Below are 16,616 nucleotides of genomic sequence, written 5' to 3'. Positions count from 1 at the left end.
CGGGAGTATGGCTAGACTTCAACACTCACATCGTGATGGTGCAGCAACTTACCTCACCTGTCTGCCTCAGTGTCCTAACCTCTAAACTAGAGATCATGTTATCTAAGCACACCGAGTAGTAAAGATTAAATGAACAGAAATATGTAAAACACTTAGAATGCCTGGTATGCAAGAGTTAAGACTTAATAAAAGTTGCTTTCCTCTTTATTCTTTTTCTTTTTTACTTCCTCTTCTTTCTTTTTTTCCTTTCCCCTCCTTCTTTCCCTCCTTTCTTCTTCTCTTTCTTCTCTTCGTCATCCTCCTTTTCTTCCTCTTCCTCTCCTCCTCTTTCCTCTTCATGTTTTCTTTTTCATTCGCTGCCTCCTCATTCTTTATTACCCTTTCCCCCGCTAGACCTCTGTGGGGGCTCTGTGGCTACTGAGACTGTATTGCTATTTTCAATTCCACACCCCATGTGTTATTTCTTTCTCTCTTTTTTTTAAGATTTATATATTTATTTTAGAGAGGGAGAGTGCATGCATGCGAGCAGAGGTAGGGGCAGAATGGGGCAGGGAGAGAGAGAGAGAGAGAGAGAGAGAGAGAGAGAGAGAGAGAGAGAGTCTCAGACTCTCCTGAGCCCAGAGCTAGGCCAGGGCTTGATCTCACCACCCCAAGATCATGCCCTGAGCCAAAAGAGTCCAATGCTTAATGACTGAGCCACCCAGGCATCCCCCAGAGAATGTGATTTCATACTGGACATTGGAAAATATACTTTTTCTACCTATTTTTTCTACCTTTAAAAAAATCATTATTTTCATGATTCAGAGTTAGTGATTATGTTTCATTCAATTACTGATAAAATACAGAAGCCTTCAGGAAACCTGTGTGAATGCTAAACATGAAAGAATGAGGGCTCCTATAAATGTATGGTAAGCATAATAATAATGTCAAACACATATATATGATGTGCCAGGCATGGTTAAAAGAACATTGCGTTTATAAACTCATGCCATTGTTGTCCCCATTTATAAGGTCTGATAGGTTTCTTTCCAATTCACAAAGTTAGATTATTTATTTTATCCATAATAATTGCATACAATAATTATAATATTATAAATAATAATTATTATATTATATATTATATTATATATTATGTTATATTATTATATATTATTATATAATTATATATTATAATATATAATTATAATATAAATAATTATTATAATATTATATAATATATATAATAATTATTATAATAATTAGACCTTTTCAAGCTAGAAACGAAATGATGGCTATAATTTTATATCTTGGAAGGTCAAGGAAAGAGATGTCATTTTCCATCAGAGAAAGGTGTAGGAAAAATCTTTAGTGTATAAGCTATGCAAATTAAGTAGGTAAAATAAAGTCTTCATTTTTTAAATTTGTGACCACAGTTCTTATCAGGGATGGAGTTTTCAGTAGGAGTTAATCTCTGTTTTTTTGTAATGGAAGGATCCTGATCTTTGGAGTGAATTTCTATCTCCTCTTTTTACAAAGAGTAGCTTTGGGCTGGCCAACCTCGGGGAAAGTGTAAGCTTCAGTTTCCCACAATGCATTTGGAAGGAGGGAATTTGTTTAGAAATAATGTGTTATGTTTGTTATTATTGTAGTTATAAATTGGAACATTAGCTAAACTATATCTTTAAGATAGCTTTTTTTTTTCTTTTCCACAAATGAAGAAGAATCCTTGGAAATTGGGTTTTCTAAGCCTGAATAAGTTCAGAAAATGATAGCATACCAACCCTCCTTCTTTCGGGTTTGCTGTGCGATTAAGAGGTACTAAGAGGGTACTTATTTAAGTTGATTTAATTAAATATTTCTTGAGACCCTCTCCTTCACCCCAATATCTGTTAATATTTCTAGGCACATTAGTGATCTGTGGAGTGCAGTTTGTATGTTGTCAATTTGGGTTCAATCCTATGAAATGCAATACATTGTTTTTATTAGCATTAAGTTTTGTTGCATTTTAGTCATAATGAGCTTTTGGTCATAATGAGTTTGACCTGGGAGCTTGTAAGTTGAGAATAACTGATAGCGAACAAGGAAATTTGCAAATTAAACTCTTAGGGAGAGTTTTTGTTGTTTTTTTCCTAACAGTAGTACTTGGGGCCTCTGAGTTTAGATGGCCCTCATGCTATGATCCATATCAACGTTACAAAGAGCAGAAAAAGTAATCAATATTGCTGAAAGAATTTGGGGGAAGTTTTGCAATGCAAAGTTTTTGTGGGATCTATTGATCTGAGTTGTGAGACAAATAATTTCAGGGGGGGAAGGCAGGCGGTCCATAATTAGTAAAGAACAGGAGCTCATTTTCGTTTCTCATTGTGACAAATATTTAGTATTATGGGATTTAACTTGTGCTTGTTATTAGATTTTTGTACCGCACTTAGTTCAGATTGTAAGCCTGTGATATGTTATTAATCTGTTCTCAAAAGACAACTCATTTGTACTCTGATTTGACCTAATAATAGAGAAGGATGCTAATGAAAGCTCATTGGTGTTCCTTTTGTACAAATGTAACGGACTTCCTACTTGTTTAGGTTTTAACCACGATGTATTTGTTCATAAATTATCCAGCAGCACATGTATGAAACTATTATAAGTCCTTTTCTGACTGGTTGAAACTTTATTGGGCACTGCAGAACCATATAATGCTTTTTACTCTTCACAAGACTAGCATTCAGCAATATCCAAGAAGGAAGAGGGTGGTTCTGTGTTCCCCATGGTTTTGGTGTTACTTTCCCTCTTCATTTAACTGTTCCTCCTTTTCCCCTGTGTGGCTTCCATAATTGAGATTGATCATTTGACTCATTTGGCCATCTTGGGTCTATTTGGAAGAATTCAGCAATCAAAATTGTTTGTTTCGTGGAGAATTTTGGTCTTACTTAAGGTGTCGTTGGTAAGTCGTGGAAACGTGTTATCCACTCATTGGTTTGGTCAATATGTGAGACTTAACCTGATTATCTGACAATTTTTGTTCCCTGAGGAACATGAACTTTGGTTCTCATGTGAACTCTTTGAAGGAGGGAGCCAGGAGTTAAAGAGACTGAGCCTTACCTTGGAATGGAATTTGTTTTGTTTCTCCCTTAGTCCACATAGATGGTGTGTCACCACCACCCCCGCCCCCCTTCTGTTGTCTAGGAGGGTATAAATGCTTCACTCTGGGACAAGCTGTTCAGTGGAAAGCCTCTTGAGTTCCAGACCTAGTCTTTTTAATTAGTTGAGTTGTTAAGAAGGAGTCATTTAACATTTCTGGACTCAGTTTCCTTATTTGGAAAAAGAAGAGGTCAGATTATAGTATCTTTACTGTGAGCTAAACTCTGTTCTAGGATCCCAGTGTGCAAGTAATAAAAATATAATAAGATATGGAACTTGTACTAAGTTACTTCCTCTAAAAAAATCATTAATAACAAAACTTGCTAGCTACTTCGTTATTAACTTTACAGGACAACAGAGGATAATAATGGCTTCTGAATCACTGAAAACCAGTGAACTAACACACAGTAGTCATCCACAAATTAGTCACATTTATTCTAACCATCGCTTTACTCCTTTGCCCATTTGAAGTTCCTGTGATTATTTTTTGCTAGCTCTTTGGGAGAAATGGGTTATTTTTTTTTTAATTATGAAAATGTTATTTCAGTAAATGTAATTTAATTAAAATGAGAATTTCTGCCAACTGGTTTAAATAAATACAGTATTCTTTTGCTGGTATGAAAGGAGTTACTATTTGCTGTCTCATTTCCTCACTAATATGCTGGCGTGTTTCGCTTGAACCTGAGCTTGTGGAAGTTTATTCTTAACCAAAGCAGTTCCTTTTTCATGTAAGTAGGTTAAATGTGAATTGGGCAGCCTCAGGGTGCTTTTTTTGTTCACTTTTAAAAAGCCCCCTCAAGAGGGCCCCTTTTAGAAACCTAGAATCATATGTTTGGAAGATTGATCCAAATTAACATTAGAATGGCCCTTTTATTTTAAAAAATTATACAGACTATCTAAAATACGCTAAACTGACATAGATTGAAATAAAACTGAATAGGGGAAGTAAGATTTCTTGTTTTATTCTACCTTTGCGGTGAAAGAACTGAAATCAGAGAAAAAAAAAATGTTGAGTCTGTTAAGGTATGATTTCTGCCCCCAAAATACAGGACGAAATGTATTTGTACAAAAGGTCCAAATTAATGTCATTCATTTTCCTGTGACTTCATATGCCCTAGAATGGTGCACGCACATCAAGAGTTTATATATGTTTTGACTTCTGAGAAGCTTGTTTATTTATTTTTAAAGAAATATTACATTAATAAACTCCTAGAATTGCATTTTTAAATCATCTCATTGATAGAAATGCTGGCACTCAGTGAAGTATATTCATGTGTCTTCTCTTTTGTAAATTGCATAGCAATTTTTTTTCCGGACAATGCAAACGTTTTAATTTGTTGGAAAAGACCGAACCATTAAATATGAGTAAAATTGCTTAAACTGATTTTTTAAAAAATATGTGGGAAACCAGAGGACTACAAATTATGTGCTGGCTATAATTCAGGACTATACAATAACCCAGGTCCCTAAAGGTCTGAAAAGAATGACAGAGAAGCCATGGTTTTCAGACATGTGCATTATATATGCTAATAGCTTTGCAGTGAGAAAGGTTTATATCCTCGTAATAGAGGAAACATTCATTTTTAGCATTTCAGACCATGGGGAACATAGTAATTACAACAGGCACTAATATCTGTCTCCTTTCTATCCTTGCTTTCACCCCTCCCCTTCCAAGCACTCGAATAATCCCAGTGGAATTAGTCAAAGGACTTTAAACCTATGTCATTTCTAAAATCCTTTATTCTCTCTTTAGTACAACATTGGCCCTCAAGGAATGTATAGCATAGCTCAGGTATATAGCAAAAGAAATTAAGCATGTTTGTCTTTACTTAAATATGTCTACAGACATTTCCACTTACGTGATTCACAGTGATGATTTTCAGAAGCACAAAACTGGAATACTCTTTTATAAAAGTTGAGATTAAGTCTAAAAGCTGTGCTCTCTGTAAAAATCAGGGTCCTTCATCAAGCAATCCCACCATTACCTAGAACAGTCTGGCTAATGTTCAATATTTTGGAACAAAATAAATTTGCAAGTTTTTTTGCCAGATGAAAAAGGTAAAAACAAGCACTTACTACCACTTGACCTGTAGTGTTTGAGCTTCGCCTCGTTTACCTGCAAGATTCCATTAGCAAGCAAATGCCCCCCTGTCTTAGCCCACTTCAGATGTAGTGTTAGGAGTCGCAATGCTTGATGAAGATCCTCACATTCTATTGAGGGATGTATACGCTTTCAGTAGCTAACACTGTATAATTGATATCAACTAAAAATGTGCCTTTTCAGCGCCACCCCCCCCCCCCATGGCTTTTCTGAAGAATTTTTACAAACTGACTTCTACTCAAAACAGGCAAAAATAATAATACAGAATAAACCCAGAAACTTTTTTCCCCATCTACTATGAAGGAGTCGAATGGTTTTATTTCCTCGTTAAAGGTATTAAATTAAATCACTTAGAGAAGTTAACCTGTGTTATCAGGAATAAAGCTGATATCACAATAGACATAAAGCTGGATGATAGATCAGATTTCCTTTTGTTTTATAATTTTAACTCTGTCTCTCTGTCTCTGTCTCCCCCCCAACACACACACCCTCTGTCTCTTGCAAATGGCTGTCACAGACTATATTGTTGAGGGAATTAGAAGGCATACAGATGGACTGGACTTCACTACTAAAGAGTAAAGTTTTGAGAAATCCTCTGGTTGTTTCAGCCTCTGTCCCTGGGCAGCAAGCATAAAACAACAACACTTGCTCTTGGGAATTCCTTTTTTTTACATGGAGCAGATGACCCATTTGCCATATCCCTTTAAGCTGTCTCCTGAGAACAGGTAGTAATCACCATCCAAAAAAGCCATTCTGGTAAAGCGCACTGGTATAAAAGCTTTCAGTAGAAACTGTCCCCTCCCTGACTCCCATGCTGCCTTCAAACTCAATGCATAGTTCATCGTCCAGTCAAATTTTCTGTATTTATAAAAATTATTATGCTTTCTTGAGTAATCACCCTGCTCCCCCTCGTGCTGATATGTGCTCCAAAAGCTAATTATTTGGACATGTTCTTCCCCGTCTACCTGGCAGGATTGTATTCCCTCTTTCAATCCCCTTTAAGAATTTACTCCCAGGAAGGCTCCCCCAACCTCTGGGGAATTAAGACCTCCTTCCTTTCCACGGCTACCACCCTCTCCCCACACCTGCACGACAGTACTTATCACCCTGCTTTGTAGCTGTTTGTCAATTTGAAAGTCTTATCTACTTGTCTTGAATTCTTAAAGCTGGACACACTTGCCCTATTCACCCTCGGTTCCTCCGTTCTGGCAAGGTGCGTGGTGAGTGGTAAGTACTCAATAAATATTTATGGAAGCCTGAAGAAAGGATGTGTGCTGGTGTGAGTTGAGACAGACAAAGTGAGAGAGAGAGAGAGAGAGAGAGAGGAAAAGAGGGAGAGAAGGCAAATGAACACTCCAGGAGGCATTGCTCTGAGGGTGGTGGGTATTATTTCTGTGTTTTTTAGCTCCTACTAGCTTTCTACTTTCCTTTTAGGTTTGGGGTTTAACACAAAACCCTCTGGTTGTGTTAAAGAAGGATCATGTGGGGCACTTCGGCAACTTTTTCTGGGGTTGGAGATGCAGTGAAGGTCCCAAAATGCTATACTGGGTCTCGAAATGATTCTTCCAGGTGTGTTTGGTTTGGGAAAAGTGAATATTCCTCAGAACTAGATTTTGAGTTTGTAAAATCTGAATGAAAATAAATTAACAAAATTTTTAAAATAATCATAAAGAAAAAAAGCCCCTCTGAGTCTGAACAAGAGAAGAGCCGAGAAGGCTGCTGGAGAAGTGATACGAATTTGCTCTGCCATTGCCCTTCTGGACCCCCTGGCTAGGGCAGAAGGTCACCTTCTGCTTTTCTCCAGCTCTGCTCTCCTCCTGCCTGGTGATGCCCAAAGGGACTTCATTTCAGACCCTCTGGGGCCCCTGTTAACTAGATCCCTTTATGAAAGAAAGTGTTACATGGTGCAATGACCAAAAGTAAAGGAATGGGTTTTATCCCGGGACTTGGCTCTCCTCTTACCAGATCCCTTGGCTACTAACTTGGAAACTGGTTAAGCGTGTTGAAGGCCAAGTGGAAGTTTTGCTACTAGTGAGTGACTCTGGGGAAGGGGAAGGGAGGGGATTTTTTTTTTTTACCAGATAAACATTAAAAAAAATATATTTAAAAATTGTGGTAGAGGAAATTACAGAAGACAGAGCCCATCAAAGAGAGGAAATGCCAGGTAATGACTAAACCTTCACTGCACATTATCTTTTGAGATACGAGGCTGTATCTCTAGTCTCAGGGAGTGAGACAGTTCACAGCATTGCTTTGCATCACATTTTTAAAAATCATTGGATCATAATATCGTTTTGCCTTTTCTCAGTTGGTACCAGTTGGTTGCATTTGTTGTTGGTTATTTAGAAGCTGAAGCCCAGCCTTTCGTACCCCCTTGATCCAGTCATTTATAACATATTTTGATCACATACACACTCAAACGCAGACTCGGTCTGCAATTATGAAAGAAAATCTGTTTTCCTCTTCTATTTTTGCATTGTCTTACAATCTGTCATCTTTACTGTACAATCTCTTCATAATCTCATAATCCTTGCTGACTCATTTCTCAGCAAATCGAAGATGATGGAGCTTTACGGGTAGATTTGGAGTAGGGAGTGACAAAAGGGAAGGACATTCAGCGTGAGAAATTCCATTGTGTTTTCAATTAAGTTTGTGTGTCCCCATGGTAGAGCTGTTCCCCAGCTAGCTCCGGTTGGTGAGGAATGGTCTGGTCTCTCATCGTAAACAGAAAACGTGAAGGGGACTGGACAACAAGGTGCAGTTGGCCTCCATAAAGGATCAGTCAGCACTGTGCATCAGAAATAATGGCTGGTCCTTTATCCAGCCATTAAGAGCCTTGTGATGGTGGCAAGTCACAGTCCGTATCTATAGTCCTGGCTTCCTCATTTATAGCATGGAACACGGTAGTATCTAATTTAGGATGTTGCTGAGACAGGTGAATAGCATAACATGCAAAGATGGCTTCAAAAAAAGTTACCGACACTCAACAAATATTTGCTATTATTATTACTGTCGAAACTGATGAAACCAAGATGAAGGGAAGAGTCAGATAAGAGGATCTGTTGGGTTGGGTTTGACTAGTCCACAGGCAAAGACCTAGAGATACACAAGGATACACAATTTTGCCTTGACAAAATCCAACACTCTGATAAATTAATTATAAAAGGAGTCATGTTGCCACTTGAAACCAAGCTGAACGAGAAGATAATAGCATCCTGAGAAGATGGGAAGTTGTTAACACAGTTTTAGAGTTTTATCAAAGAACGATGCTTATTTTTATTTATCTCTAATTATGGAAAAAATAACTGTGGTTGATCAAGGGAAAAAGATAAACAGATACTAAGCCAGATACTAAGCCAGTACTTATTTACTACCAATTTTTTTTTTTTTTTTTTTTTTTTTTTACCACTTAACATAAAGGGTGGAAACAAAATTCAATCACTTCCCAACACTGTAATGTGAACTGTTTTCTAGATGTTCCCTACTCATTTCTGGCTACAATAATCAGAGTTCTTTTGAAACAATGCCACAAAGCAGCAGTAAATATGTGCTCTCCCACACACTGCATATAAGGGAAATCAAGAAGGGAACACATTCACTAACTGTTTGCCAAGGTCAACTTCTCTGTTTTTCAACGAGTAACGTGTTTTCCTTGACAAATAATGTAATCCGTTCTGCACTGAAATATGGGCCTCCTGATAGGAATTCCTTCTTGAATGATAATATAAACCCCTGCTCTCTAATTTGACAGTAGGCTACTGAGTGGACAGTTAAGAAACAATATCAATATTAATTTGTTTGATTGGAAATATATTTATTGCTAGTTCTTTTGCATTTCTCCTTTTCCACTCTGTATCTTTACTAACTAGGTAATATTCCTTTATAAAATCATTTATAAAACAGCAAAAGACTTCTTTTGACTTTTCCAGCTAAACTGCTTTCGCTTCATACCTGGAACAGGGCCTGGGCGGGGGGGGCACCTGATCTTCCTCAGATGATCCTTAAAGATTGTTCCACCTTCTCAGACCTTTAGAAAGGAAACCTGGATGTGAACGCACTTGATTTTATTTTAATATTGGTAACATGGGGGAAGGGGAGTAAGACCATATCAAGCTTTTGCAGTTCTCTTCTTTTCAGACTCTAGAAAACAATTGCTTAGAGCAAACTGTCCCTATGTTCCCTGATTACCCTATTTATCTATTTAAATCACTACCACCTCCTCCACTCTACAAACTAACAGGCAAACAACCAGGGCACCAGAGCCAAGATGCATTCAAATCCTCTTGCCTCATATGTTCTAGAAAGGCCCTCCTCACCTTGTTCAGAAGTTGGCCGTCAAGGTGTGCTCGTTGAGCTGGACTGAAGACCTGAGCTGGGTGTTTGGGTGTCCCTCTTGATACCCTGAGCTCTCTGTTAAATTTTGGTACTGGGAAACGCTGACCTTTTTTTTTTTTTTTTTTTGACAATTACTTAAGACCCTTATTAACGGGTGCTTGCCGTTTGTTGATTTTTTTGAAAAAATCAAGTTGTAAACTTTTTATTACAAATTAAAAATGAGGTTCTTAAAAATCTCAACTTGACCAGCTATGAAACAATTTAGAAACCTTTAAAGGTATATTGAGAAAAACAGGTTTTTTTTTTTTTAAAGACACGTTTGTCATTACCAAAAAGAGACATCTTTAGGTAAAAATAATAAAAACCCCATGCTGCATAGATAATGCAGATAGTTCTCTTTATCTGGTCAGTGGGCAAAAAGCAAGCACTGAGGTCTTCAGGTCCAATCTTTTGTTCATTTCTTATTGCCGGAATTTCATCTTCATTTCTTCGCTGACCTTTTTAACTGACATTTTAAAAACGGCCTGTGCTTTGTTTGTTTGTTAATTGCAAACAAACAAACAACTCTGGGTGTAGGAGGCTTGTGCTAGATAGTGGTATTAGGGAGAGAGTTACAGATGGGGAGTGGCACCAGGGAGCGTGCCAGTCCCTCTTCAGAGACTGGGGAGTGGGCTTTCTGACTCAGAACACTTGAGGTTGAAGGATTAATGGCAATACTTTTGCATTCAGGGACCCCCATAAAGCTGGTGCCTCAGTAGCTGGGGCTCTCACATGATTTGAGAAGGAGGCTGGCTTTCTTCCTAAACTCACTATCTCCAAAAAGAAAAAGCGAGGAAGGAAATTGTCAAGCTGCCTCCTTCCAGTGGCTGGGCTCTTGCATGGCCAGGTCTGACCTCAGCCTCCCTGTGCAATTCATGCCCCCCCCCCCCCGCCCCCGCCACCAACCCCGGGCCCCACTTGCTCACTCTGGGCCAGAGTGACCTGTTGCACACCATTTTCATTCCCACTTCCATATCATTTTAAGAACATATTCCTGAACATTCTACTTAGTTCTTCCCCTGTGAAGCCAAGCTCTTTCCCAAACTCAGCTCTCCCAGAAAACCACCATCATCGATCTAGGGGTGGTAAGCTGCTCTAGCTTCTAGAAGCAAGTCCATCCTGCTCTCCATAGCTCCTGGCAATTCTGCTTCTTCTTAGCAAATTATGTAGGTAGGCCTCAGCTAAAATGAGATGATATGTATGCTTAGGTGCTTAATTTGTTTTTGTTTTTTTTCCCCGAGTCTCTAAATAATATGTAAACCATTTTCTAAAGCAAGGACTTTTAAAACAGGACAGAGATACCCATCTCACATCTATAGAGAGAGTATGATTCACCCCACCCCGGAGCAGGGACTGATCTGACTGTGGTCCGCATCCTAGGGCGCCCTCTGGATGTTTCCAAAAAATATTAAATGCAATTGTTCTGCTGTCCAAACTTCAGGAATCAGGAGCGTTTGGAGTAGGGCAATTAGAACTTTCTGTACCCACTAGAGTGTCTGTTAGCACTTAAAAAAATAATTTGCCATGATAATCTCCGTTACTAAAAAAGAATCTTCACAGATCTTGATGGTAAATAATATGAGGCACTCAAAACTTCATAAAGTTTTCACGGTTTAAGTTTTTTGAATATTTTAAAAATATTTTTAATATTTTAAAAATATTTTTAAAGCCCCAAGAAATAGCTTTGAGAGTGAGCGGGAGGGAGAGGAAGAGAGGAGAGAATATAGTATTTATTTATATTCAGGAAGAGTAGAGTTAGAAGCATAAGCTCAGGAATAGGAGGATGTTGCTTTAGGCTAGTTATTTAATATCTCTAGGGCTCCAATGTTTTTTGTGAGAATTAAGTGAGATACTATGAAATAATATTCATTGAATGTATCTGATGTCCCAGACATTGTTCTAAACATTTTCACATAATAACTCTTTTTAATTTTCATGACAAACCAATGAAGTGTGTATTGTGACATTTGGCCTTTCGTTGTGTATAAATCACACTTGTGTGCTGCTTAGCGTAGCATCACAGGAATATTAAATGCTAGCTATGTGTACGTGAATTTTTTTTTTTTAACAAAACACAGATAGAGGGACGCCTGGGCGGCTCAGTCAGTTAAGCGTCTGCCTTCAGCTCAGGTCATGATCCCAGGGTCTTGGGATCGAGTCCCGTGTCGGGCTCCCTGCTCAGCGGGGAGTCTGCTTCTCCCTCTCCCTCTCCCTCTGCCCCTGCTCATGCTCTTTCTGTCGCTTGCTCACTTTCTCTCAAATAAATAAATAAAATCTTAAAAAAAAATAATTTTAAAAGACGTAGACAGATAGCTAGCAATAGGAAGTTTTATAACATACTTTTCATTTTATGTTTAAACACTTTCCCTGAATGATATTTTTATTTAAATATAAATTTACTAGTTCATGTCTTTAAATACAAATCAAAGGACGTTATTCATACTCTTTCTTCCAGGGATAACATTCAGATTCTTACATTAGTAAAGACTAGGACTAGCTTTTTGTATATGAGCAGTTGTTCAAAATCAGTGTACAGTTTTTGTAGACATACATCACGGCCTTATCAACTCTTCCCAAGTGGCTGGCTGGTTAACATGGAGAGATATAACTTGTTGCAAAGACTCATTGCTTTTGCCTTTGCCTAGCTGCTCCTCACATGAGCCTAGAGCATGCACAGTTGGTTTCTTTATCAGAAACTTCCTAAACAGGTGGAATGTGGCTTTCCAGTTAATCTAACATGTAGTGGCAATTTCTCCATCGATGTGCACTTCTTTTCTTTAACGAATGACACGTGGCAGCAAACATTTTTTCTTGGCTTTCCATAAGATAAAATTTAGTTCTTTAATCAGAAAAGAATACCCGTGTTCGCACATTGTTTTGTTTTGTTTTGTTTTCTCATCAGAAGCTGGAGTTGAGGATAATTATAACTGCAGCCCTAGGGACACTGTAAAGAACACCTAACAATTTTAGTCTCAGACATTTTCCCAAGGGGCCATCCTATCAGTTTCATTGTAGTGATATCTGTACAATTCTTCTGGCTCATGGCCTGGAAAAACTTCCAGTCAAAACTTTAAGAACTACTCATTTCTACTAATTTTTATGGGATGCTTAGCATGATGTTTTGATCTCTTTGGCAAAAGAAATATTTATGAACAGTGTTTTTTTTATCATTGTGTCCCCTGGCAGGTACTTTAAGTAAAATTATTTTAGGACTTCTAGAGAGAAACTTAAACTTTTCTAATTTATTGCCAGTGTCTTTCCAGAACGGTGCCCAGAAGATGCTGTTCTCATATCCTGAGATGTCTTCCCTGCAGTCTGGTTAAAGTTGCAGGTTGGGACAGACAAACAAAACTTGTAGATTTGATAGTCCTGGTAAAGGAAGCAAGTACTAGGAATGTAGTAAATTTGTTGGTTTAGTAAATTCAGATTTTGTTGGTTTAGTAAATTCAGTTGTTGGTTTGGTAAATTCAGATTTTCAGAGAGGATTTTTTGTTATACTTCAAAAGGCCTACTTCACTTTGAAATTAAAATACTTTCTCCTTTTCTTTTTAACTTTAAATATTGGACCCTCTAATGATTTGTTTTTGACTAAGGTGTGAGGAAGGGATCTAACATTTTCCCCAAACGGCCCCTTTATCATGTGTTCAATTTCCCATATGTAGTGGCATTGGTTTCTGGTCCTTTTCTTTGGTTCAGTTCATTGAGGCTCAAATTCATTGAGCCTGTGGTGGCTACACTGGACTCCTCATTTCCTAGCCCTGGTGCCCTGGCCATAGCCTTTCTTGTTCCCTGGAACCCTGTACTAGACCAATGTGAACAGGTTAAACAGAGGGGCAGTACACATTTGGGCCATTGTTTCCATTCACAAGCTCAGGCCTGAGAAAATGGCATGGTTGAGGGAAATAGGTAGAGAAAGCCCTCCTTGGATCTGCCTCTAGCCGAGTCATCAGCTCATCTGGTCCCTGCGTGCTACTGTTGATCCAAGGGTAAGGCCCCTATGGGTTTACAACTGTGCTTGTCCCCTGGGGCCTGTTTGCAGCTGATTTGAGCACAGCTCCCCCTTGGAGGTCACAGCAAGCCTGGTGTTGAAACAACTCTAGTAGTATACAAAGTAAATCAGCACATTGGTCATCACGTCAGCTCATTGGGCATGTCTGCAGTCTGAGAAATGTCCCAGGAAAACTGTAAGCTCTTGCAATGAAACCAAATAGTTTTTCTTTCTTCCTTTTTTTTTTTTTTTTTCTCTGTCTATGAGTTTGTGGTGGCTGGTAATACGTGGTAGGGAACATCTGTAATTTATGAGAGTGTACATTTAGAGGAATGTATTTGGTTTGTGGTGAGGAAACTTCCTTTTTGAAAGTTATAACGGGCTATTCTTTAATATAATTCTCAGAACTATGTTTGGTTTTTTTGTTTTATGTTTATTGTTGTTGTTCCTGGAAAAGTTGCTAAACATATTTCTCAAACAATGTATTTGTCTCTGTCAGAGTTTTAGTGCCAAATCCCAAACTGTTCTTCCCTTTTAATTACTGAATCCTGACAATTTTAAATTACATGATACATATCGTAGAAGCCATTTCCAGTGAACTCACAACTGTAAGTGTAGATTGGCGGCATAAAGGTAAACAGTTTCTGATCTCTGACATTTGGGAACACTGGATAAGGCTTTAAAATTGTCACATGGTTAAAAATGTTTTCTTGTTTCTTTTTTTTTTTTAACAAAAATACAAGAGAACAAATCTACACCTTTATTTACTTTTCATTAAATTTAAATCCTTGAGGGGTACAGCATCACACGGATTCTGTGGCCAATGGCTTTAGCAGGAAGGTTGCTTCGGAATTTGGCACGAACCATGCCACTGTTTCCATGAGCACGAGTTACTTTTCCCCAGATTACTCTGGTTTTGTTTGGTTTGCCACCAGGAGTCACTGTGTTGTTCTTTGCTTTGTACACATAAGCACATCTCTTGCCTAGGTAGAATTCCGTTTCATCTCGAGCATAAACACCTTCGATTTTAAGAAGAGCTGTGTGCTCCCTCTGGTTCCAGAGACCCCGCTTATAGCCAGCAAAAATGGCCTTGGACCACAGCCTTCCAGACATTATTTGGCGTTATAGGAGTCCTGTTCCCAGCAGGCCGCACTTATTTGCACCCAAAGTTCAGCAACCTGTTTTCTTGTTCCTTTCTGCCAGAGGAAAGAGAGATTACATGAAGATCAGAACAATTCCTATATTCTAATGACTTCTGCATTCATGCCTGTTCATGAGATGTTTATAATAGAGTTAACTATAGCTTCAATTATTTATGTGTATTATGATGTAAGCATTTGATTAATAATGAAAATAAATTGCTATTATGGTTATGTAGCTTTAAAGTGCTGAAGAGTTTTGTTAGATCATTTTGGTCACTCATTTTCACACACTGAACCATGAACACTGAATAGGAGATTAACTTTCCAGTTAGTTCAAGTGGTTGAACTAACTGCTCCTTCACCATTCTCTGGTATTATTTCTGATATGATTAAAATTAGTCCTAGAATCTAGATGCAAAGTTGGAAAATGATCAATAAAAGTCCGCATGATTTTTTGGGATATGCATACATACATACATACATACATACATATATACATACATATATACACACACTTCTTTAAAACGGAGAAAACAATTTTCACTTTACATAAAATAGGCAAGCGTCTTGCATCCTCTTGAATGACTGTCATCCTCAGAAAAGTGGCATTAAAACATTGTCAGAGAATCCTCTTTTAATTTTCTTTTTAAATGGAAATGGAGTTCAGTATTTGAATATCTCCAGGCCAATGGTAAGACCCCAATCCATAAATGGTATCCAGGTGTTCTCAATAGCACTTACACATTGATCCAAATTCCCTGGATTCCATAAGGGAAGCAGTGCCTTTTGAGCAATAACTCTTCCCCTAAAGCCGTTTGAAATATATGACACTTAAAGAAAAATGGTATAAAAATGTCAGTACAGAACAGACATGTTATAAAGACTGCGTTTCTGGATATAAGACAACTGAATTATTAGTCTTATAAAGGGAATGAAACAACAGTCAAGATTATGTTTTATGTTTTTTCTAGTTGAGGCAGAGCAATATATTTCCCAGACAAACCTGCTGAGGTAGGAGAGGCGGGGCGGCAAGCGGGGAATTGCTGCAGAATGTGGCCAAACGCAAGCCATGTGTGCTGTTGATCTTTTCACGAGGGATTTGAAGTCCTTTTTGTTGTATGGATGATAACATTTTTTCATTGTAACATTTTAAGAGATAGAAAGAAAGAAGGGATTTCTACAATTTGGAGGGGGTCAACGTAGTGGGCATTCTGGTGTTTTTATTTGAATCCTGAATGGCTTGGTCAGTGACAGCATGTGTTTGAGCATTAGGCAAAACACCTGAACAAAATTGTTATCACGAAGCCAAACAGTGGTTGGGTTGATAATATAGATGCTATCTCTTCATCCAAGAAATGTCAAAGGCATCCTCTGAAAGTAAGCATCCGTTTTATTGTGTTTTGAATTTCAAAGAATTTTTAGACCCATATAAGTCCTGAATGATTTCTAACTATATTCTTCACTAAGCTCAGATATTGATCCTACATAATTGATAGGAAAGTAGTACCCACTTAAAAAACTTTATCTTAGGGGCTCCTGAGGGGCTCAGTTGGTTAAGCCTCTGGCTTCGGCTCAGATCATGATCCCAGGGTCCTGTCCCGGATGGAGCCCCGAGTTGGGAGTTGGGCTCCACCCTCAGCAGGGAGTCTGCTCCTCCCTCTGCCTCTTCCCCTCCCCCCTCGTGCGCACTCACTCTCTCTCTCTCTGTCTCAAATAATTAATTAAAATATCTTAAAAATTTTTAAGTTTATTTTAGAGCTTCTACATGACAGGCCTTTTTCTAAGAACTCAGCAAATATTAACTCATTTAAGCCATGTAGCACCTTTGTGAGGTATATTACAAATATTCTGAGGAAGTCATGTCATGTCAAACCCATGTGAAAAGTATACTCATAGT

General features: G+C 38.2%; 2 protein-coding genes across 5 annotated transcripts in view; one reads left to right on the top strand and one right to left on the bottom strand.

Annotated features, from left to right (window-relative positions):
* TOX (thymocyte selection associated high mobility group box) overlaps window positions 1–16,616 on the top strand; it is a 299,411-nt gene that overhangs the window by 46,890 nt on the left and 235,905 nt on the right. Inside the window, exon 1 of one of the 4 annotated variants that reach the window (XM_027576522.2) lies at window positions 6,424–6,442. The exons of 2 other annotated variants lie outside the window; for them this stretch is intronic. The gene's annotated coding sequence lies outside the window, so the exon portion shown is untranslated. Of the gene's footprint in view, window positions 1–6,423; window positions 6,443–13,732; window positions 13,774–16,616 lie in introns of those variants that run through there. One more of the 4 variants, XM_027576515.2, reaches the window with a different exon arrangement.
* LOC113914374 (60S ribosomal protein L35a-like) lies at window positions 14,315–14,705 on the bottom strand. Its single transcript, XM_035727370.1, has one exon. The coding sequence runs from the start codon at window positions 14,688–14,690 to the stop codon at window positions 14,358–14,360; it is 333 nt and encodes a 110-aa protein (XP_035583263.1). The 5' UTR covers window positions 14,691–14,705; the 3' UTR covers window positions 14,315–14,357.

Source organism: Zalophus californianus, chromosome 4, assembly GCF_009762305.2.
Source record: "Zalophus californianus isolate mZalCal1 chromosome 4, mZalCal1.pri.v2, whole genome shotgun sequence".
In the NCBI taxonomy this organism is placed as follows: domain Eukaryota; kingdom Metazoa; phylum Chordata; class Mammalia; order Carnivora; family Otariidae; genus Zalophus; species Zalophus californianus.
Note: the sequence above shows the minus strand (reverse complement) of the source record. Positions and strands in the feature narration are given on the sequence as shown.

Excerpts from the sequence above, each read along its gene's own strand:
- LOC113914374 (XM_035727370.1), bottom strand. The coding sequence starts at position 14,690 with ATGTCTGGAAGGCTGTGGTCCAAGGCCATTTTTGCTGGCTATAAGCGG.